Source organism: Amblyomma maculatum, chromosome 3 (assembly GCF_055883805.1).
Source record: "Amblyomma maculatum isolate TAMU_Amacu chromosome 3, ASM5588380v1, whole genome shotgun sequence".
NCBI classification, from domain to species: domain Eukaryota; kingdom Metazoa; phylum Arthropoda; class Arachnida; order Ixodida; family Ixodidae; genus Amblyomma; species Amblyomma maculatum.
The window spans coordinates 186,433,570-186,457,799 of record NC_139346.1 but is presented as its reverse complement, the minus strand read 5'-3'; the positions used below and the strand labels follow the sequence as shown (position 1 = coordinate 186,457,799).

At 45.5% G+C, this 24,230-nt stretch overlaps 1 protein-coding gene across 1 annotated transcript; it reads right to left on the bottom strand.

The window, feature by feature from the left end:
• Positions 1-7,661: 7,661 nt before the first annotated feature.
• Positions 7,662-23,379, bottom strand: LOC146197171 (carboxypeptidase M-like). Its single transcript, XM_084598944.1, has 9 exons — positions 23,156-23,379; positions 22,365-22,601; positions 17,781-17,878; positions 11,635-11,807; positions 10,519-10,706; positions 9,516-9,695; positions 8,898-9,050; positions 7,973-8,115; positions 7,662-7,777 (listed from the first exon to the last, which is right to left on the bottom strand). The coding sequence occupies exons 2-9, from the start codon at positions 22,576-22,578 to the stop codon at positions 7,682-7,684; spliced, it is 1,245 nt and encodes a 414-aa protein (XP_084455070.1). The 5' UTR covers positions 22,579-22,601; positions 23,156-23,379; the 3' UTR covers positions 7,662-7,681.
• Between the last annotated feature and the right edge of the window lie 851 nt (positions 23,380-24,230).

Genomic DNA, 24,230 nt, shown 5'->3' with positions numbered 1-24,230 from the left:
AGCGGGCCTAGATAGCTCCCTTGAAAAATCGCAGCTTATTGTGTTTCATAAAGGCCAATTAAATGCGCCCTTGACGACAGTCATTTACAGGGTGGAAGTAACAGAGGTTCAAGAGATCAAGATCCTGCGCCTCAGGCTACAAACAAACTCTGGAAACGCGCCAGCAATCAACAAACTGAAATGGGTGGTTCACCAAACAGCCAGACTAATACACAGAATCACTAATAGGAAACGAGGCATGAAAGACGCCTTTATCATAAGCAGGATTACATTCTCCCTCCCGTACTTAAAACTCCAAAGAAACGAAGGCGAGAGAATCGATGCCATCATTAGAATGGCTTACAAAACAACAATGGGCCTGGTTCGCTCGATTACCAACGAAGAGCTTCTCAAACTCGGGGTCCACAATACCTACGAGGAACTCAAAGAAAGCACAACGAACTGCCCAAATAAGGCGCCTATCCAGCACGCCCGCTGGTAGGACAATACTTGAAAGATTATGTATTGAGGGCGAACCCCTACAAGACCTCCCTCAAACTATTCCACGCGATATCCGAAAGAGGATCACCATGAAACCTCTTCCTCGGAACATGAACCCCCACGCCCATCAAGGCCGAAGAAAAGCACGAGCTAAGAGCCTGCACAAACCCTGAGCCTGCTACAGGATGTCATCTACGTCGACGCCGCAGAAGACGCGGAAGACCCTAACAAATATTCGAAATGTGGAGTCGCACAGCCTAACACTAACCCAGCGAGACTCGTTATGGCGGAGACTGTTTCCACATCCAGACCCCTAGTGGCGGAAGAGGCCGCCATCGCCGCGGCCATCGCTTTCACTAATGCAACAACCATAGTAAGCGACTCCAAACTGGCGATCAGTAACCTTGCTAGAGGTAGAGTTTCCAAACCCGCCTCACAAATACTCAGTGAAATGAGAGAATCTCCTCTCGAGAGAGATATCGAATTAATATGGACCCCAGCTCATGCGGGGAATCCGGGAAATGAGACTGCCCACCAATACGCTCGAGAATTAGCCGGCTGAGCGGTGGCGCAAAATCAGGAACCGGAACCCTTCGGTGAGTCAGCCGTATCATACCACGAACTCATTGCACATTACAAAACAATGAGAAGAACACTCACACCACCCCATAAAACATTGACCAGACAACAACAAGTAATATCGAGATAGCTACAGCCCTTCCCAATCCAAACTACATATCAAAATTCATAAATAAGGATATGAATCCCTTCTGCCGGTTTTGCGGGGAGAAAGACAACTGCGAGCATATGATCTGGGCGTGCAAAGCCCCTAAGCCTCTCTAAGAACTCTTGCCTGATCCCTCTAAAGAAGCTTGGGACAAGCTAAGGTCCAGCGATGACCCTGGCATTCAGTTCAAGGCCGTTGAATGGGCCGGCGTTGCCAAAAGTCTCCACGGCCTGCGGCACGCTAGCTGACTTCCCCTGTTCCTCCCACTTATTGTGAATAAAGTTTTATCAGCCTCAGTCTAGGGATTTCGAAGACAATGCCGAGGCAGAGATGCGTGTAGCGGTTTCTTGAGCGTCCGCATTTATAGCGCTGGCCCGCTCAGTAATCCCAAAGATCGACTCAATAACAAATTGGTTATTTGCTTTATCGTGTGTTTGCTGCTCGGTAGCCACGGCAGCAAAGCCAGTCAAATTAGCCTTGTTGGTGTTAGCGTGAATCCCGTGGAATCAGTGGCGAAGTTAATGGTAAATGTCTGTTTTTTTTTTTTTTTTTTTTTTTTTTTTTTTTTGCAGACTGTAAGAGTGGGCATGATCGTTTCGTCTGCTCAAGGATGCTTGAGCCGATGAGAAAAATTTTGTTGAGAGAAGCTATACGTGCCTGCTCCTAAGACCAATACCGCGCTACGCGAAATCGGATTCGTCCAACGGCGCGCGCGAACTGAAATGACTGGTATGCAGTGTAGCGCATGGCTACAGGCGCAGATCGAAAGACAATGGTTGACTCGCGCTATAGAATGAAAGGAAAGTCATACAAAAATTAACAAAGACGGAACGGCGAACCCACTGCATTCGCTAGAGTTCAGGAGGGCCGTTTAGAGTAGAGATTTCAGGAGAGAGTATTGAGTCAATCAAATTCGAAGAGGCTAGGGGTCGGCCAGGATGCCCTGGGACTTAGCGGCTGCCTGCGCTTGATTTATGTCTTCTTTTGTAGCGAAAACTACACTGCGTAGGTTTTCAAGACCTCGGATGGCCGCAGCTACGTCGTGAAGAAGCGTAGCTACGAGAAAATGAAGAAGAAGAACGCTCGGTCACCGGCAGCTAATGTTTCCGCTCTAAAAAGAAACAAATGAGGAGGAAAGCGTATGGAAAAATGATCTGTGATTTGTGCGCTACTCAACGACGGTCGCTCTGTAGAGGTTTTCGCTGCTGCCTGACCCACTGCGGCTTGGTCCACTGCCTGTCTTGGAGTCTTCTGGTTGTGAACTGGTGAGGCCGTTCCGCGAGTGGGGGATTTTGCCAGGTTTCCCCCTTATGGTTTAGGTTTCATGCCTAGCTATAGGGCTACGACCATGACATTGTCTTCCCCTGGCTCAGGTCCTGTAAATTGGTTCGCCAATTTGCCGGCAGATAACATACCACTAAAATGTTTTTCTGCCAATGTTGTCAAGCATATCCCTGTGGCCCTTATTCCTGTAGGGGATGGCGTAATTGAAATAAACAAAAATCCTCGCCTAATCCAAGATCAACTGAAAGCTGCAACCAGCCGATATTTGCAGATTTCGGAGGTGCGAGCATTTGGTAAAAGAGGTGTATTATGCAAATCTGATGACTTGGACTGCGTTGCTGACTTATTGCATTGCACTTCATTTGTCTCATTGCCTGTGAAGGCATTCATTCCAGAGCAACTCGCATGCGTGAAGGGAATAATCAGCGGGGTTGATTCCTTCGCTACGCCAGCAGAGATTCTTGAGGACCTTCACGAGGCTGGTGTTGGTATCCTGTCAGTTTACCGCTGTAGCAGAGAGGCTGGAGGCTCACGCGTACCAACGGAGTCAGTTATTGCCACATTTGCAGGGTCCTCTTGCCCATGTGAAATTAAAGTTTGGCCAATTATATACCGTGTTGGCCCTTTGCATCCTCTGTCATTACAATGTAAAAATTGCTGGAGTTTTGGGCACAGTGCCAAAGCTTGCAAGTCGGCAACGCGCTGCCGCGTTTGCAGCGGTGATCAAGCTTCGGATCACTGCACTTCTGAGACTATTAACTGCTGCCTTTGCCAATGCAGTCACACAGCTGATGATCCTACTTGTCCAAAGAGGGCCGATGGGCAGAATGTCTTAGAATTTATTCAACGAGACAGGTGCTGGCGAGCAGATGCTCATGCCCTAGTAGCGAAAAGACAGGGTGCATACTCAAATGTTGCCCGCACCCCATCTCCCGATGTTGAAGCAAGTTGGTTGTTGGTGCTGTAGAGAAGGCTGTTGCTGGGGTAATTGATCGCTTGATCAATACATTCAGCGATGCTTTGCAGCAAATAATTTTCGCGCAGGCTGCGTCATCGTCTATGGGTACTCTAACCACGTCTACCGGCTCCAATTCCTATAAAACGTTAGATAATATTCAACCTACCTCCTCTTCTGCTTCCACGCCTGTGGATGTTAACGATACTGACCCATTCCCTATTTCTACCGCATGTCAGTCAGATGTTGAGATTGCCTGTCCTTTTCAGAAGCGTCGCGCTTCCTCTTCCCCTAGTAAATCGGATCATCCGCATGTCAAATCTAAGAAAGGTACACAAGGAATTACAAAGAAAACAGATGTGTTGAAAGAGGCTGTTGCTGCCTCATTTTTAAAGAAATAATCATGGCTTGAATCTTTGTACTCCATTGGAACTGTCGCTCTATCTTATCCTCTTCTGACGACCTGCAGCACCTTATTCTTAAAATTACCCCTGATATTATCTTACTGCAAGAAACTTGGATTTCTCCTAATCGTACTTTCACGGCTAAAAATTACCGTTTGTTTAGAGCTGATCGACCACACGGCAGGGGCGGAGGCTTGTTAACACTGAATTCAACAAATCTAGTTCATCGCGCTAAAGTGGTTCATGAATTTATTGGGCCTGATTGTGAGAGACTTGCCGTTGGGTTGACTGTCCCGCATTGTGTCCCGGTCATAAATGCAAATGTCTACTTTCCCACAGACGTCCGGTGGACAGACGGTTTAGAAGGTTTGCTGAGAATTAATTCAAATGTAGTGTTGGCAGGGGACTTCAATTCCCATCATGTCATATGGGATTTCAAAAAAGATTATACTTTGGTCTTGGATGTCAAGAAATGATGTACAATGTTGTAATAGTCACGCCTACATTTATATGCGAGCGAATTCTCATTCAGCAATTGGTTTAACATTAGCTTCAAATGGTATTGGAGTATCATCGTGGTCTACAGACTACGGTACGTCAAGTGACCACTACCCTATCACTTTCAACATTGCATGCAGTCCGATTAGGCCAACTGGCACATCATGTAAATTTGTCAACATTACACTATTCAAGAAATTTCAAGGAGATGCCTTCAGGTCCTCTGCCCCTTGTGATAAATCGAATCGTGGTCCTGAAGTATTGTCTTCACTGTTAGACGCAACTCGGCGGTCAGAGTTTATTGTTCAGTCTGCCATTAAAACAAGACTCCTTCGAGCTGGTGGAATGAAGAATACGAAAAAGCCTATCGTCTGAGGAAAGCCGCATGGAAGGGCCTAGCCTATAACCTGTGCCCAAACAACAGGATTAATTACAAGGTCTTTGCAGCTTCGTTTAAAAGAACAATGTCCAAGGCTAAGGAAGAATATAATGCGAATCTATTAGTTTAACCCAGTGAACCGGAAATCTCTCTATAGATACATGGAACGTACAAAAGTTTTGCCCTCCTTTCATACCACCCAGTCCACTGTTTTGTCCACACAAGATGAATTGGATCAATTTTAATCCATTGCCCAAGGCCTTGCGGCGCGCTTTCAAGCTCGCGCTACCTTTTCTGCAACCCGATTGCAGTTTGGTACAAACTTCACTAAGGTAGCTATATCGTAATTAATGTCTATAGTTAATTGCCTGCAGTCGGCTGCCCCTGGAGTTGACAGAGTATCAATTGCCATGCTGAAAATACTATTGAAAGACTTTGCCTCGGGCCTATTGCAGATTGTAAATTGTTCTTTGGAAAAAGCTTATTGGATTCCACAAGATTGGAAAACATCAAAAATAATTTTACTACTGAAATACCAGGGGAAAGGTTTTGATCTCGACAATATTCGGCCGATTGCTATCACTTATTTTGTTAAGCTTATAGAACGGTTAGTCTTCTCTCGTCTCACGGATCATGTTCTATCATTTCAAGGCTTTAGCGAGGCTCAGATTGGATTCCGACAGGGATGCTTGATTTGGAGCGCACACGTAGACTTGGAGAGCTGTATTAGGGTTGCCATGAGGCAAAAAGAGGTTTCATCTCTAGTTACTTTAGATATTGCCAAGGCCTACGGCAGCGTAGAATACAGCATTTTGCTTCATAAACTAGCTGGTCTACACCCTCCGTTATACGTCCTTGCGTGGATTAGGGACTTTTTAAAGGATTCTTTTGCACAAAGGGTGCGCTAAATTCCAACACTTATCCCCAGTAAAGAGGTGTACCCCAAGGAGCAGTCCTCTCGCCGTTATTGTTCAATATACTAATGTGTGACATTCCTGTTCTCCCGGCTGTCAAAGTTTGTGTATATGCAGACGATATTGCTTTTTTTTTTGTTTACTATAATTTCTTTCTGTCGAAACTTTAAGTATCAATAATCTCTTTAGTACAAGTTAACCACCGGCGGCCTGATACTATAATCTCATTTGTTGACACCCTCCCAGAGAATGCTAAAAATTTGTCTGCCAATGTATTAAATGCCCTTATAGAGGATTATCTAGACAATCTTCCGAGCCATATTACCATTTTTACAGATGCCTCCCAGCAGAACAAAAAAATCAGCTATTTGCATATACTCCCAGGCGGAGTAAATGCCAATATAATATAATATAATATAATATAATATAATATAATATAATATAATATAATATAATATAATATAATATAATATAATATAATATAATATAATATAATATAATATAATATAATATAATATAATATAATATAATATAATATAATATAATATAATATAATATAATATAATATATGAGTATATGACTGGAGTTAATTCATTTCAGGTCCCTGACTATACGCCAATTTTTGCTGCCGAGTTTCTGGCGATTGAGTGGGCCTTGCCAAAGGTTCCTAGTAATATCTCAAAGGTCATTTTTCTTTCTGACAGCCTATTCGTGCTGGCATCGCTCGAAAATCCGAGAGACACTCTGCTTTGCCGTTCCCTTCATTTTTTTTATTCCTTCTCACATTGCAGGTTTGCGTTTTCACTGGGTCCCTGGTCACTGTGGTATTACATCTAATGAAAGGGCAGATTTTATAGCAAAATCCGCCCTTGGTGGACCTCTTGTTCCGTGCATAGCTAATACCGTTTACTTAACTTTAGCACAATTTCAAAGTTTCCAACGTCTCCATCACCTCAGTCACGAGCCTCTCCTTTCTGCACCGGATTACCAACACCTCAGATGGCCTTGGCGTGGCCGCATGTGTAGTTCAAGGCTATGTGAAGTGTCTATGGCTCTCTTGCGCTGCAGATTACCGAAACTAAATCTGTATTTATGTCGTTCGGGGCTATCGGCTACTAACCTCTGTGAGTCTTGCAAAGAAGTTGAATCCATAGCTCATATTTCTCTCTTCTACCGGAGGTTCGCATCTCTCCGCAAAATTTACTTAGCGACTCCCCTTTCGAGATTAGGCCTTCCACCAACCCATTCCAGTTCTCCTCTCCTTCGGGACAAGCGTCAAAAGATATGCATTAAAACCAATGTGTGATTCTATTCATGGTTACATAATTTCATCAGGCAGATTCCTATGCTAGGTAAGACGTCATTACTTTTTCTTTTCCTTTTTATTTTTTACAAATTCTAGTTAAACACCCATATTTTTCTGAATATTCCAATACTTGACCTTATATTTGCAATCTACAATGCACCCTGGCCAATCCCTCACCGTGGGTATGTGCCTATTTGCCCGAGGTCATCATCATCATCATTCGGTTCAGCAGCGTTGAACCCTTCCCATTTTTTTGTTTATGTGTGTTCGAAGTGAGCACCACAGCCTTCTATGTGGCTTCATTTGTAATGCTTCCTGATGTTTTTCAAAATGTATACATGTCCATATATCGTGTGGATCTTGTATGCAGGTTCTTTTCAATATGTCCATATTTTCCATCGCATTTCCTTACTATATTAGGAATCGGGTATGTTCGCGTCTGTAACCACCTCCAAATTACTTCTTCAGATCTTCATTTACAGTGGCCTTTTACCAAATGGCCTAAAATTTCTCTCCAATTAATTTACGGACGCACCGGGTCAATGTGAACCGCTGTATTCCGTTCCAATGTGAAAGCCACCATGTACTACAGCTAAGCACGTGTAAACTCTCTGAGGGCCATAAGTTTTTACGCTACTTGGCTGTCACGCCGTTCACGTTTACTGCTGCCTATTAGGCTAAGTTGAGCTGTGCGGTTGAGACTTGAGCCGTAAGTTGTTCGGACTTTTCGCTTTTTAATGTTCAGCCTTGAGCGTCACGTTGAGGACAGTGAATTGCCCTGCTGGCACGCTGAAGCCCACGTTAGCCTCCTCGAACCCCGGTGCAGAAACCTGAGGGAATAAAAAAAGGAAATTACGTATATGCGCACCGGAAGCAACAACAAATGACCGTTAAAAAGTTTTGTACAGTTGTCTGGATTGTAGTGGTACTACACGCAGAACGTTGGTATGAGACCGTTGTTTTGTAAGATCACTTTTCCATATACTATCCCAAACACGGTAGCATTTCATGAAAAGTGAAATTACCTCTAGCGTGTATTGGCCAGGCCTGAGGATCCTCCAGTACTCTCCCCTTGAGGATGTCTTAAAGGCTGCTCTTCGGTTGGATATCTTCAGGGACGCATTTGCCACAGGCTTGCCATTTTCGTCTTTGACAATGCCGCGCACGCCTGTCGTAGGAGAGAGAGAGAGAGAGATAGATAGATAGATAGATAGATAGATAGATAGATAGATAGATAGATAGAGAGAGAGAGAGAGAGAGAGAGAGAGAGAGAGAGAGAGAGAGAGAGAGAGAGAGAGAGAGAGAGAGAGAGAGAGAGAGAAGGGGAGGTTAGCACTAGAGTCATGTCTTATGGGAAGAATAATTTTTATTCTGTCACAATTAAATAGCTGTCAATATGACTAAAGACAGCCAGCTTAAGTCCCTTCGATGAAGGTCATATGTAGTGTGAATAATGTTCCATGCTCTGCACCAGACACGGCACTCATATTTTATTGGATGTAATAGCCTTCTTCAAATAACTACTTATCATTTATTCATCCTTCATCTCATAACCTACTGATGCCCTGAGGCAATAAATATCGACTAAAAAAAAAACACACAAAAAAAACTACCTATCTTCTGTCTCCGGTCGTGTTTGTCTTATTACACATAATTCTGCCTATTAAAAAGGGATGCATGCATAATTAAGGGGGTTAGGTATTCATTGCGACGTCTCGCGCTGGCCTTGTGTACTTCTTTAAAGCGGTGCAACATCAAGGCTGCAACTGCTGTCAGGCTCTTAAGAATTCGGCGGTGTTAAAATAGTGTTATTGTTTAGGAGTGGTAGAGATGAGGACGGCGATGTTCGGCAACGCTAGGCAAGCCTCCGACGGGTTCGCGGAACACTTGCGGGAACCGAAATATAAGCTACCTGTGGAGCCTGCGACAGTTGTGCAGGGAAGCACTTGCCTCTGTGGACTTCGTACAAGAAAGATAGGAGCGCCTGCTTGTTTTCCTCCCAGTAGTGAGCGAGATCGCTGCGGGGCGGGTACTTGCAACACGCCATCTCCACCGTCACGTCCATGCAGCCTTCCCACATGTAGTTGTAGTCAGCCATTCCACCTGCGCACAAGGGTGGCGGGAACATCATATACTTATATCAGCGGTCAGGACACTGTCGTCGCCATGTTCGCTGGACTTCCAGCACTAAAACTGAATATTTAAATAAAGCTCCTTGATTTAGTTAATCTGGAGGAGATTCTTGAACCTGAAAAGCAATGTTTACATTTGATATCTGGATGGGGTAGCAAGATAACGAGGACAAAATGTTTTCTATCAATAGTGCCCCCAAAGAGGTGGCAGAGGTAGTCTGTCTGTCTGTGTTCCGTAGCGAGGCCTCCTACTAGAGGGCTTCTGTGGCCGACATGATCCGTTGGGCACATGCAATGTCATTTGAAGGTGCTTTTGTCAGGCATCGAGCAGTACAGGTAAAGAAATTCCTGGCTGCCATATGGGATCAGAACGTCGTAGCGAGAAGCGAGCGACGTATTGGAATGTAAGTCGACAGAGCATACATATTGTACGTACCCGAGAAAGCGTACCACGTGGCTCCGTTGACGGTGCCGTTGGGGTAGGCCACTTTCCCATCTCGGGAACAGCCCAGTCCCAGGTGCATGTTGGCATGTTTGAACGAGTACACGCTGGCGAGGTGCTTAAAGACATCGTCGTCAGGCGTCAGAGAGGGCTCGTTGCGTTGGCTTTCATCACCTGAACGAAACAATACTCATAGGCTTCGGATGATGACAGCGTGAAGCGAAGCAGTGCGTAATGTTCGGCATTACGTACTACATGTCATTACGTGCGTTGCCTGCTAGAGTCGACAGGCGTACACACTATGAGTGTCGCGTACAGCGACGCAAACGGGCTAACTCCAATAAGGGCCGTTCGTTGATTGAACTGCTTTTACACACAAAGAAGTGGATTGTTAATAAACTCCAAAAGGTTGAAATTAATTTAGAGCCTTCCAGTGCTGTGGGCCACATGCCGCAATGAACTCACCGCGTTGACTGAGTGGTTAGAGCACACGGCTGCATGAAAAGCACCCCCCCCCCCCCCCTTTTACTCTTTTGCCTCTGGAGTGGAAATAAACAATCCAAAAAGTTTCTTGCACCGGTGTTATTTATAGAGAACATAGGAAGCACGAGTGGAGGAGGCGGCTTGGGAGGGGGGAGGGGCAAAGGCATGTTGCATGTGCCCCTTTTGCAACTTGCCAGTTTCGCCCATGCATGGCTACTGTGCTACAGGACGCTGGTTCAATTCTGGCCGTGGCGACCATGTTTCGATGGAGATGGAACACAAGACTTCCGTGCATTTCCGATGCAAAACCTTGTTAGAGAGCGCCAGGTAGTCGAAATTATTCCGAAATGCTGCACAATAGTGTTCCTTTCAGCTGATGCATCGAGTTATGACATTAAATTTTACATATCAGAACCGCTATCAGCGAAGCGTCTCACCCATGTAGATCAGGCATTCTTGGCAGCCTAGAACTGGTACCCTCGTTAAGCGAGAGTATACATCGGCCAGGACTTACCGAAGACGCGAGGGTAGTCGTATGGGTAGTTGACCACAAGTGCTCCACCGTGCAAGTTTGTAGCGAGTACGAAGGGAATCTGCCGACTCCACCGTCTCACTGCCGCTGTCTCCGGTTGCTCCTCTTCCATCTGTGTGTTGTAGCGGGTCGGGAAGTTGCGGTTGAGGTCCACGCCGCGAGCGTTCTGCCTGCACTCGGGAAGGCGTTGCACGTTTGAGTATGGACGGCCTATTTTGGTAGAAGCATGATTACGACCGCGTCTTGGGAAAAGATGGAAGTGAACACCGAAGTCTGCTGTTGTGGCGAGGTGTAACTTGGCACTTCATATCAGTTTATGTTATATAGAGTCGATGGATCAGGTTTCGTTATGACGATTTTTTTTTTTTTTTTTTACTATAATGTGCCCCACAAAGTTTGCTAAGACGCTACTTTCCGGCGTTACTTTTGTCTTTTCCCACGTACCATAACAAAGTGGAATTTCCCGGCACAATGATAGCGCATAGTGATGCTGTGTGTTTCATTTCGTTTATTTTATTTTTTGTGCTTTTGTATCTGTAATGTCTGCTTATGTTTTTGTTCTGCTTGGATCTACAATGATCTGCGGTATATATATAAAAAAAAAGAAGATATGCCTACTACGCCAACGAAGCGCAGCCCGGAAACGGACGTCTAAGACCTGCGCTATGAGGAGTGAGATGTTCATTAAAAGTTCGTAAAGTACATCTGGGTCCCCACATTTATTTTTCAGCGCCCATCATCTATATGCATCGCCCACATCGGAATAATTATCAACTTTTATAATGAAAATTTCTGACATGTTTTGGAGGCTTCCACAGAAGCATCGCGCATCGTATGACGCGTTTTACAACCTGTATGTCATGACGCGTGTCGCTTTATGACCGTGTTTACAAAGCGCTAATCTTAGAAAGATAAGTTAACAGTTTCATTTCGAGCTTGATCGGCGGCGCAAGGTTTCCTTTCTGTATTACACGGTGAAACTGTGGCGGATCGTTGCGAGAAGATACCATGCTAGAGTTTGACTGCTAGAACGTGGACAAAACACTCCAATCGGTATATCGTAGTTTAGGAAAATCGAAAAGGCCTATAACCACGTACCTTCCTCGTAGGCCCATGCACATGCCCTCTTCGGCCATGGCGAATCCGTCAGGGTTCATGCTGGGCATGATGTGGATACGTGTGTTGTCCAGCAGATGTCGCACGTACGGGTCAACTTCGTAGCGAGTCAGGAGGTGCGATATCAGGTACACCATACATTGACGGCCAAGAACCTGCACAGTTCACGCATGCCTGGTGAGTTAAAAGCGACTCTGGTATGTGCGACACCCATAGAATGCCTTCACTCGCCACACATTTACCGTGCGCTTAGGAGCTATCATACACATATCGGGAAAAATACGAAATACATATTTAAGAAACCTGCTCATTGCAAGGGAAAGACATTGACAGGTTGTTTGAGCCTTTGAACGCAGGCTAAATTTTTCACTGGTTAAGGAAGAAGGTTAGGTTCTCTTGAATCTAACCTCCAGATGTGGGTGGTAACGAAGAAGTGAAACACAATCACAGAAAAATCTCGCAGTTGCACTTGGCTATAAGTGGATTCAAGTGAGAGATATGGCCCAAGTTTTGTGCTCTAAATAATATAGGCTGAAAAGCAAAACAAATGTAAATTAACGAAAACGAACAAATCTCATATACCAGGTCGTCTCTCTTTCTTTTCTTTTTTTTTTTTTTTTTAGCACACTACGGGGCTTGTAGAATTAAGCGTCAGTTGCTCGCGTGCATGTTTGAAGATATGACAGGCGGTTTAGCATAGCTATGCGTAGAATATTGTGCAGTACTACTGTAGAACGCTTTGCACGAGCTTGTGCGCTGTTTGCATCTGTGTGGGGTCGCTGTCGAGCAGGTGACACCCCGCGTCAGTCTCAGTTATCCCAGGTTAGCATCTACGCTAACTCCAGTAAGCAGGCGCCTAGACACGTGTGTAGGCTGCACTATGACGAGGGTTTGTTCAAGACAGCTATCAATAAGGGAAAAGAAAAACAGGGCGCTCGTTGAATAAGCCTGCGGGTGAGGCACCAACGTCTACCTCTACATGCTTAATCTTGAAGCTACCTATCCGGCTATAGCCTCACATTCAAAATGTATGCCATTTATTCCGGTATTTCGTGTAGCTTTTGTCAGAGAAGATGGAGACGGCAACATCCGAAGCGCAGCTAGAAAGACTGGCAAGTGATGAAATCGGAGGCGGCGCAGGGGCCTAATGCAGTAGCCAGAGAAGTTCGGCTGTTTGCCTCGGCCTGGGTTCGCAACCCACTGCCACAAAGTTTTGTATTCTGTCCGTGCTCGAAATGGTCAACGGTAAAATTCATTTCAGAGCTATACGTATGTGTTTATGCCAGAATGCAATGCTACTGCGTCAATAAATGCCCTATAAAACGTTCTGCAGGGTGAGTTGGTTCATATATAGTGGAAATGGGATACTTTTAGTCCAAAACAACAAGGAAGGGACGAGGACATAACACGTAGAGATGAAAGAGCGCTACTCTCAACTATATTTTATTGGCAGAAGAAACAATCATACTGTGCACAGATTTCAAGAACAGAAACGGCCCACATGACAAAAAGGCTGTCGATCACACCACCTCGTCAGATAAGACTACGTAAGAGCTTGTACTCGTTAGAGTTCAGGTTCACCGCAGGGCTACTGACACAATCAGACCCCTTCTTTGCGATGTGGAAAGCCTCAACCAACCCCCGCGATAACTCGTCATTGCCTCTTCCGATTGCGCGGGCATGCTTTAAAAATGGTGTGCGCATGTCTCCTAACCGATCACATGCTTTACAATGAACAGCCAAGTTCACTTCAGTCCCTTGCTCAAGACATATTTAATTGTTTCCCACAAGCGCTCATTCAAACAATGTCCCAGATTGCCCAATATACACTCTTCTGCAAGTCAGAGGTATTTCATAGATCGCCCCAGCCTTGCAACCAACATATCTGAACTTGTGTTTCGATGGGCATCCTCTCGTGGCTCCTTCACCATTTACCCCAAGGCATAGGCTTTTCAGCTTTTTCTTTATTCTTCTTTTAGTCCTTTTCTTATCTATCGCGTCTACTCTCGGTTTCTTGTTCCGTTTTTGCAACATTGCTCCTGCTACTGCAGATAAGAAAGATAGAGGAAATCCCCCTAAGGGCGATGTAAGAAAAAGTGATTTCTTGACCTAACACGACTCTGCAGTATGTTTTTTTAAAGAAATTTCGACAGTTTGGAAGAGGATTAAGTTTTACGCATGAGGTTGCGAAGGCTAACTAGTTACAGTTCCTGGATCTTCAGATCTCTGTTCTAAAAGGGCTTGTTTGTTGGTTCTATAAGCATCGTGCCCGAAAAGAAACTATGCTGTATGATTCAACCCAGTCCACGATAGTGGAAAGGGCTGTTGTAGCCATGTGTTTACTTGAAGCTATTAATAAGTCTTGTTGTCATGCTGTTCAGAAAGTTTCGACTCGCAGATTTCTAGGCCGCTATTAGCAGGTTTTCCTTTAACGCTTTTATGTGCAGTAGCAGAAACAACGTTGCAAAAACTTCAGAGCGAGAAGCCGACAGGGGACGCAAGAGATAAGGAAGGGACTGAAAGGAGAAGGAAGAAAGGGCCCCATCATACGCTCACCGCGTGGCCCACAACTCAGAAAAGTGGCCAATAAATACCAAATCCCAGTTGTTTTTCAGCTTGCAGGGCGCTGAAAAACAACTGGGATTTGGTATTTATTTGCCACTTTTCTGAGTTGTGGGCCACAAGTTGTTTTTCAGCGCCCTGTAAGCTGAAAAGCCTATGCGCTAACTTGGTTTGGTTTGGTTGGGTTTGTTTTGTGGGGTTTAACGTCCCAAAGCCACTAAGGCTATGAGAGAGGCCGTAGTGGAGGGCTCCGGAAATAACGAGAACCTGGGGTTCTTTAACGTGCACTGACATCGCACAGCCCAAGGGCACCTAGCTTTTCACTTCCACCGAAAAGCGGCCGCCGAGGCCGGGATTCGATCCCGCATCCTTGGGCACAGTAGTCAAGCACCCTACCACTGCACCACCCCGGCCTTTTTTTTTTGTCGTTTTCTATGATATTTAAACACAGTGTCTCGATGAAAATGCAGAATAGCAGAGTGCTGAGGAGACAACCCTGGCGCACCGATCGCTGCACGTTTATGGGGCCCCCAAACTCTTATTTACAATCAATCTTGTGCAGCTTCGGTACGCCATGGCCACTCCCTCGCGAATGACGGACCCTACATTCACATGGTCGAGTATGCAGAACAGGGTTTCATGTGAGACATAATCAAATGCTTTCTCCAGATCCAACTGAAGGATGGCTACACAACTGTTTGTGTGATCACAGCACTCAAGCACACCCCTCACTTTATGCACATTGGAAACAATGGATCGACCCTTGATCCCACACGTCTGGTGTGGTTCAACTAACTGTTGAATTACTGACTGTAGTCTACGGGCTAGAATTTTCATAAAAACTTTGTAGTCTACATTCGTGAGTGCGATAGGGCGATATGCTGTAACCTGTTGTAACTTATCTGCTTCACTGTATTTAGGAATCAACACTGTGTGGAATTTGCCATAAGACGGGGGCAATACATATACTTTGTAGGACTCGTTGTACACGGCTGTCAGTACCGGCACTATTTCATGTTTGTATGCTTTGTAGAACGCCGCGCTTAACCCGTCGGGGCCGGGAGATTTTCCCGGGTTCAATTTTTCTATGGCAAGCTCGACCTCCGACGCGGTTATTGACAGCTCCAGCCTATCTTTTTGCTCATCATCTAATCGCGGTAAAGCGCCCAGAAACTTACCTTTGAATGCGTTTACTTCCACGTCTTGCTTTGTAAACAGCGTTTGATAATATTCAAGAAACACCTGCTGAATATGACCGCTTTCTCCAGATAACGTCCCGCCCCATTCGATCAGTTCAATGTGGTTTCTCTGAGCACGCGTCTTCTCGATTCCTAGTGCTCGTTTCGACGGTGTCTCCCCAGCAGCTATATCTTGCGCCTTCGACCGCACAAGCGCACCACGAAAGCGCTCTTCTTCGAACAGTTCAATCCTGTTTTTTATTTTCCTAATATCGTCCATCCATTTACCAGGCTCTTCGCTTTCTTTTTCAAGTAGTCTAGCCAGCAAGGATCTTAAATTGTCCTCCTCACGCTTCTCTTATTGTCGTATACAGCTTGACCGTTCGATTGCTGCTATCTTTATTTGCTCTTTGCAAAGTTCCCACTGCTGCCATATTTACATCTGCCCACTAGACTCTATTTTGTCAATTTCTTCGCTTACTTTCCTACTAAAGATATCGTCTGTAATGAGCTTATTATTTAATTTCCACGTCTCCCATGAAAACTGATTGCCTCGATTTTTTGTCCCTATCCCGCACTCCACTAAACAATGATCAGAAAATGAAATCGGTACTACATTGTAACTACTGCATTTTGATATGACGTCCGTAGACACCACCCCGGCGGGGTAACCTATGCGCTAGGGTAAATGGTGAAGGAACAACGAGAGGATGCCCAACGATGCATAAGTTCAGATATATTGACTGCAAGGTTGGGATCACCTATGAAATACCTCTCACTTGCGGAAGAGTATATTGGGAAATCTGGACGTTGTTTGAATAAGCGCTTGCGGGAGCATGAAAGATGTGTGAAGAAGAAGATGGACCGCTTCGCTGGACGCTGCTGAGAAAGACGAAGGTGTGGAATTGTCATCGCGCAGATCGTGTTGGCCTTGATCGCCCCGCTTCTCCGTCGACCTCGACGCCGTCCTGAACGTCCTTCTTCTACACGATCTGCGCGATGACAATTCCACACCTTCGTCTTTCTCATCAGCGTCCAGCGAAGCGGTCCATCTTCTTCACAGATGTTTTGAACAGGGGACCGGAACGAAATTGGTTGTTCATTGTAAGGCGCGCGATCGGCTGGCCGGGGACAAGTGTGCCATTGCTTAAAAAAGACATGTAATCAAGAAACAATGACCGGTTACTGCGGATTTAGGTCATGGCGTTCCACGTCACAATGGGGTCTGACTGCGTCATTAACCGTCGGGGTGAAGCTGTACTTTAAGGAGAACAAGTCTTTAGATAGGTTTATCTGGCGAGGTTGTGATCAACATCCTCTTTGGAATGTGTGCATCTATGCAGTCATTGGAATGTGCGCAGTTGCTGTACTTGTCATCAGTGTATAAAATGACTGTTTCTTGTGCCAATAAAATTTATTTGACAGTAGCGCTATTTCGTGTCTATGTGTTCTGTCCTCATCCTTTCCTAGTTGTTTCGCGCTAAACGTATTCCATATGCAATAAGTGATCTTCATTATATATCTCGTCGTTAGCAGAGCACAGATTCTCTGCAAACTGGTCAGTATATAGGATTATAACCTTTTATAAAGAATTCTGGGCGATGCAATGCCAACAGAAAAATGCGGGATTTGCAAGATGGGCTGCTTTCTGCCACCCACACCCATCTGGAAAAATAGAATGTGCCTTAAACTTTAATTATCGGCGCGTACGACAACAGTAGCTTCACGTCTCGCAATATTTCCTGTCTGGCCATGATCAAGTCACTTGTGCTAATCTTTTCCCGTTGCAGCTGTACATGACATGTCCTCTCAGGTAACGTCTTTGTCTCGTCAGCGCCACCTTACTGCAGATGCACCCTGTCCTGTCGAATTACAGGTATCTTGTTCTGCCTGCGCAATTACAGCGCAGTTTTTCCACTTGAAGATGCTATTAGCACCGATAAAAGCCACCGGGCGCTTAAAACATGATCTCGGGCTCTGACATTTATCAGTGGTTGTGTACTGGTTCGCCCGCGTAGCATCGGGATAGACCGTGTTTATGCGAATAATCAGGCGTGTTTTTCCAGTGATAAAGGTGACATCAGCCCACCTGGCCTACCTCACAGGGAGCAGCGACCAAAGGCACACGACTGAATGAACCAAAAACGAAAAGAATCGTTACAAAAGACGTCCACAAGACATAATGTAATCATTGTACTTTTCGCTAGGTTCGGTTCACTTGCCGTATAGGTCAGAGGTCGGCTGCTGGAAAGACTTCATCGGCGATGGGAATAAATTGCTGCAGCTATCTGTACGTTCACCGGTTCCGTGCCTCCGCAAAAGTAACATATAGACACAATATCCCGCATACAACTCAGCAGCGGAAAATGAATGTGCAGGTGGACTTACCTCGTCGCCGTGTATGTTGGCAACGTATTTCACGTTGGGCTTAAGCAGCGGCTCATCGTGCGGGTCCTTGGTGACCAGGAGAACCCACAAGTCGCGACCTGCGGCACAGTGTGTGAAAAGTCGAAATCGCGATGAGAGTAAATAACCGCTCTTTTCCAATGAAACTGATCGATTTATAGGAAGGGAAAGGCGGAGTAACTGTCTCACTTGTTTTCTGTGGACACCTCAACCGCGCCGTAAGGGAAGAGAGGAAGGTGGGAGTGAAAGTGGAAAGAGAAAGAGGAGCCGTAGTGGAGGGCTACGGAGTAATTTTGACCGCCTGGGGATCTTTAACGTGCGCTGACATCGCACAGCACACGGACGCCTCTTCGTTTCGCCTCCGTCGAAACGCAGCCGCCGAGGTCATGGTTCGAACCCGGGTACTGCTCTTTTCCAATGATTTAGCTGATTTATTTTATAGGAAGGGAAAGGAGCGGTAACTGTCTCACTTGTTTTATGTGGACACCACAACCGCGCTGTAAGGGAAGGGAGGAAGATGGGAGTGAAAGTAGAAAGAGGAGCCGTAGTGGAGGGCTACGGAGTAATTCGACCACCTGGGAAAACTGTGTCGTTCCCGACAGAGAGAGAGAGAGAGAGAGAGAGAGAGAGAGAGAGAGAGACTTTTTGATGAAAAACAGATAACTTAGCCTGCGTTTAGATTTCACCGACATGCTCTTTGTATAGGAAAAAGAAATGGGATAGAAAGACGAAACGAGAGAAGTGTGGAAAATAAAAGAAATTTGGTTTGGTTTGGTTTGGTTTGTGGGGTTTAACGTCCCAAAGCGACTCAGGCTATGAGAGACGCCGTAGTGAAGGACCCCGGAAATTTCGACCACCTGGGGTTCTTTAACGTGCACTGACATCGCACAGCACACGGACGCCTCTTCGTTTCACCTCCATCGAAACGCAGCCGTCGAGGTCGGGTTCGAACCCGGGTACTGCTCTTTTCCAATGAACTGTGTCGTTCCCGACACACACACACACACACACAAAGAGAGAGAGAGAGAGAGAGAGAGAGAGAGAGAGAGAGAGATACTTTTTGATGAAAAACAGATAATTTAGCTGGCGTTTACATTTTACTGACATGCTCTTTGTATAGGAAAAAGAAATGGGAGAGAAAGACGAAATGAGAGAAGTGTGCAAAATAAAAGAAATTTGGTTTGGTTTGGTTTGTGGGGTTTAACGTCCCAAAGCGACCCAGGCTATGAGAGACGCCGTAGTGGAGGACTCTGGAAATTTCGACCACCTGGGGTTCTTTAACGTGCACTGACATCCCACAAAAGCGGAAAGGGAGAGGGAGGGGGAGATAGAAGGCGGTCATTAAATGCGTACTAAGACCATTTTCGAGTAATGTGTAGCATAGAGTGATAAGATGCATAGTTCGACAAATGGGCTTAGAAAGTTGACAGCTTGAAAAATGGATGAGGGTGACATGCAAGGCGAAATTAGAGCTTGTCGGGATGTCCGATGTCTTTTACCCAAATGGAAAGTTTGTTGCACGTCTCTATTGCCTAGGGCAGGCTAAGGTACCTAAAATACTGTCCATTGTTGGACGCACTGGGGAGAGCTCCTCCATACAATGTTCATAGTATACGCTAGCTGGTCAGAATATACAGATTACTCTAGCCAGTCTTGGTCAAACCTTAGTGCTCACAATTCGGACTGTTCATTTGGCATAGCAAAGCGTTTATAAATGCACAGTTCAGGTGAAGTACATGATCCAGATGGCGAGGAATCCGGGGAGGGAGTCCTAATCTTAGATGTGCATCGATTGAGTAAAAAAGAAGAAGAAAGAAATGGTAGTGATGTGTCGACAAGCTCACCTTTATGTTTCCTAACGCTCTGTGAGTGTATACAATCATGCGAGTGGAGCGCCGCCAAATTATTGGTGAACTAAACACAAGTATATATATATATATATATATATATATATATATATATATATATATATATATATATATATATATATATATATATATATATATATATATATATATATATATATATATATATATATATATATATATATATATATATATATTGTTACGTGGTGGCATGACAAGCGTTGAAACACGGCGACACAACAGAATCAGAACGACGAAACGACATGACTATGAAATATGCTTTCATGGCCAGCGGGCCTGGCGCGAGCGCTCCGCCCCGCGCCACTGCCCGCTTCGTCACCTTAGGATTACCCGGGGCCACCGAGCGATCGTCCCGATCGATTGAAATCCAATGCATGACGTGACGATGAACACAGACACAGGATTGGGACATGAAACGCTGGAAATCGCAATGAATGCGAAGATGGGAGGAATGCTTGCACCGAAGCATCAAGTCCAATCATTACCGTTTGCCGAAGGCCAAGGCTCATGGACACGCCGAACGGCTTGGGCGGGGGTGCTATCTTCGCTCGTGTGGTCGTGAGATCGCTTCGTCGTGGAGTCGGTTGTTGTCGGTAGGGTCCGCTTTGCACTCTTCCTGGTCTTCATGTGATGTGGTCTGGGCTGGGGACGAGGCTGGGGACAGCGGCTGGTCGGGTCTGAGCAAAAAGGGCTGGGGCAGAGCTGGGCGGCGATCTCCACGGGCTTTCGGCAGATGGACCCGGCGTGCGGTTGGCTTCGACGGTGCAAGGCGAGGATGGGGATGAACCGCACCTCCAACCAAATGTTACGTGGTGGCATGACAAGCGATGAAACATGGCGACACAACAGAGACAGAACGACGAGATGACATGACGATGAAATATGCTTTAATAGCCAGCGGGCCTGGCGCGAGCGCTCCGCCCGGCGCCACTGCCCGCTATATATATATATATATATATATATATATATATATATATATATATATATATATATATATATATATATATATATATATATATATATATATATATATATATATATATATATATATATATATATAGAGAGAGAGAGAGAGAGAGAGAGAGAGGCTGCACGTAAAGGGGTAAAGAGGGGTGTAGTATAGGTTCAGTGGCGTCGTTTAAATTCATGCCCTGCCGTTTTGATGTAGGCGAGTAAGAATGACCTGTGGGAGTTACTGAAGCGCTTAGTAAAGATTTAAACATTACGTGTCCTTATCTCCACATCTCGACAAATACTATCGAACTCTCCCAGAACCTCGAGTCGCACATGACGGAGAACCTGACCGCGGATCGTGTATGAGAGGAAAGTTGAACAGCAGTCAAAGAAGGTGAATAATGCTGCTGTCTCGCTCAGTTGTAGGTCTTTGCATCTGAAAAAGCTTCTCAAGAAGCTGAAATAGTAAAATCATTAAAATAATGCGATCTGTACAGTTGCTCGGTGAGCTTAAACACTTTGTAGGACTGCCATGCATCTACAATATTTCCCACAACCTGGAAAGAACTGAGTAATGGGCGAATATAACAGTCATGTTCTCGGCTTCATATATACATACCGCGTTATGCAAGGGAGGAAAATTCATGCCGCACCAGCAGTCGAGCGCCTTAGCCACTTAATCCCCTTGGCAAGTGGCTTTGAAGAGCGAGCGACAACAGCAAGCAGGCAAAAGTGCTTAACATTCAGCGAAAGGCTTTCAGAGCAATGCCCTTTACGAGGAGAGCGTCTCAACCCGCGCGACCAGCTACGAAACGTGCCGAAGGAGAAAGAGGGAGCGTCATCGCGGCGACAGTTTTAAGTCTGTTGCTCTTGGTAAAGAGCACTACGTTTTTCGCCTCGTACGCACGCCGTCGTCTCCTTGGCGCGTTGCCGCAACCAAAATAGTCTGGTTAGTGGTCGTGCAGTCGACCGCGCTCCGTAGCCCATACTCAAGCCACATCCTCTAATTTGTTGGCCGGTGCGCGGGTATCGCTAACCCACCACTTCATGTGTCGTCTTTTAATGCCCTACAATCTTCATCAACGCTTTCCACACTTGCACGTGCTCTCGACTACGGCGTAGACAGACTTTATATTGCTAAATTAGATTGGTTTTTCCCTCTCAATGTCTGTAAATGCGTCCGCTTTAAATGGGAGCATAAATAGCAATATGTACTGTTAATTGTACTGATATCTCCTTTAGACAGTTGCCCCGTAACGAAGTAGTCGGGAGTGCTTGACGGAATATGGCGGCTCCTGTTTTATCCTTACGTTACTGAGTGTCTGTTTCTCGAATCTGTTATGACTATGAATTACTGACATGAAAGAGAGGCTCATAAGTAGATATTCTTTCCTCGTATTTCGTTATAGGATTCTAGTAAAGTGAACAACAAGTCAAGTATGATGTATGAGTGAGTGTGGCGCGGCCTGGTGTCTTGAAACCAGTCAAATAGTGGGGTATTGTGTGGAGCGCAGCCTTAAGGAGTTGAATATTTCTCGATAAGTAAATTATATTCTTCAATTTTCTAACTGATGAAGTAACTATTTATGTGTAAAATCGCCAGCATTTTGCCTAGTTTTACATGAGCGCTGCCAAGAAATGAAATTTTAAAGCCTATTTTTGGCACACAGTGTTACCCAAAGATCCTCTGCCTGCTGGTGATGCTCACAGATTCACGCAAACCCACCTTCCACGGACTTCCCGATGCTGTAGAGGTGGGTGAAGTTCGGGTAATTGGCGCTGACTTTTTTCAAGAAGGCGGTCATCTCCTCGTGGTTGTAGTATTTGAGCTCGGCCGGGGTACCCTCCACCTTGTAGGCTATGACCTGCTCGGCTGCCGTGCTTAACCAGATCACGAGCAGGAGCGGCAGCATCGACGTGGTCACGCTGGAGGTCTTCATTGTCCCAAGCGTTCTTTCAGTTCCTGGGCAGGTGCATAGAGAATGCAGGTGTGGTGCATTACTGCTACTCATTCGTAAGCTTTTCAGGTATCGTAGCTCAAACAGGCCTCAGCGAAAAGTATAGAGCAGCGAAACACAACAGAGGCACCAAGATAACACACACGGTGCCACCTGTGATGCCTACATATCACTATAATTTCCGCTGCTCTAGTTTTCAATAAACACGTTATTCGTCCGGGGTGAAAATGAGAGCTAAGGGCCGTTATATGAGAGGAGCGTGCTTCGCGCATTTTCGCCTGTGACCGTGGAACACAAGTGTTGTTGTTTAAAAGAAGACGTTTTGAAGTTCAGCAAAATGCAAAAAAAAAAAAGCAATAGGAAGCGACAAAATGAAAAACAAAAACAAAAAAAAAAATGCGTCAATGAAAATAAGCGGTATTAAGGCGGCGAAAGAAAGAAGTCAGTAAAATAACCACGAAAGTAAACGTAAGAAGAATGAAGAAATTGCGTGGGGATTTAAAGGAAAATAACGACAGAGGAAACAAAAAAGAAAATAATACGTGACAACGCAAATTACCTTTTCCAGGAGGTGCCTAAGATTGTCAGATGCAAGGTCGATGGCACAAACAGCCGTGACACTCTCTGTACAACGCGCAACTATAAGCACGGTTGACGCAGAGTGTATACGAAGGCTATTCGCGTGTCATCGGCTCCCGCCCTAACACTGATGTATCATAGCGGCCCGAGAGCTACCTCCAGAGTTTTTATGGGGTGTGGAGTCACCGACGTCAGAGTGGGCGCAATATTGTTATTCATGAGGCATTGAGGAAGGCCATCGCGTGCGTCTAGTAGGCTTATCACAACCTGATCCGGTTTGAACAGTTGAAGCAGCATACTGGGCAACAAAATCGGGCTTGTGACGTCGCGTGGATACCCCATATACTTGCAGATAGCCGCGGCAGGCTCCGGTAATAATCGCACACTTAAATGTGAGCATGACTGAGGTTTCTTCATGGCCTCGCTTATCCGTGAGCCGCCTCGAGATAAGCCAACGGAGAACAATACATCACGACACTGACACGCCATTTCACTGCAATGAGTGAGGATTGACTGAAATCTTACACACGTCATTTCGTCTCCCTTTTTTTTTTTATAATTATTATCAGCTTACCCACGGGCATTACACCACGGCATCGGCGGTTCCCGATATAGCACGCTGAGATCGTAAATAGGGGGAGAGACATGATTGTTTCTGTTTGTTTATTTATTTATTTATTTTTTCACATGAATGACGCTCCACCTCGAATGCGTTGGCGGGCATACACTGATGGCTTTGGTCTCAACGTTCGTAAACACCGGCATAAAAGGTCACAGAATTAATTTTAAAGCTTGAGGTGGTTATAAGACGTACTCATTTCCAATTCACTCGTGAGTACCGTATACTGCGCATAGTTACTTGACACGATCAGGTGACCACCTGTGAGCGCAACTCGGACTTCGCTCCTGCCGCCACCTATATTTTTCGTCGAGTGAGACATCCTGTCATAAAGGAAGCTGTCAAATGCTTCGCGAACTGCAGCATTTTAGAGCAGTCTCCCTTAAAGCGAGTTGAGGACTCATCGCAAGAAATCGTGGCGTAGAAGTTATGCACG

Coding starts and splice junctions, on each gene's coding strand:
- LOC146197171 (XM_084598944.1), bottom strand. CDS start 22,578: ATGAAGACCTCCAGCGTGACCACGTCGATGCTGCCGCTCCTGCTCGTG. Junction 9,696..10,518: donor CGACTACCCTCGCGTCTTCG/GTAAGTCCTGGC, acceptor TGTTTCGTTCAG/GTGATGAAAGCCAACGCAAC. Junction 9,051..9,515: donor CACGTGGTACGCTTTCTCGG/GTACGTACAATA, acceptor CCTTGTGCGCAG/GTGGAATGGCTGACTACAAC.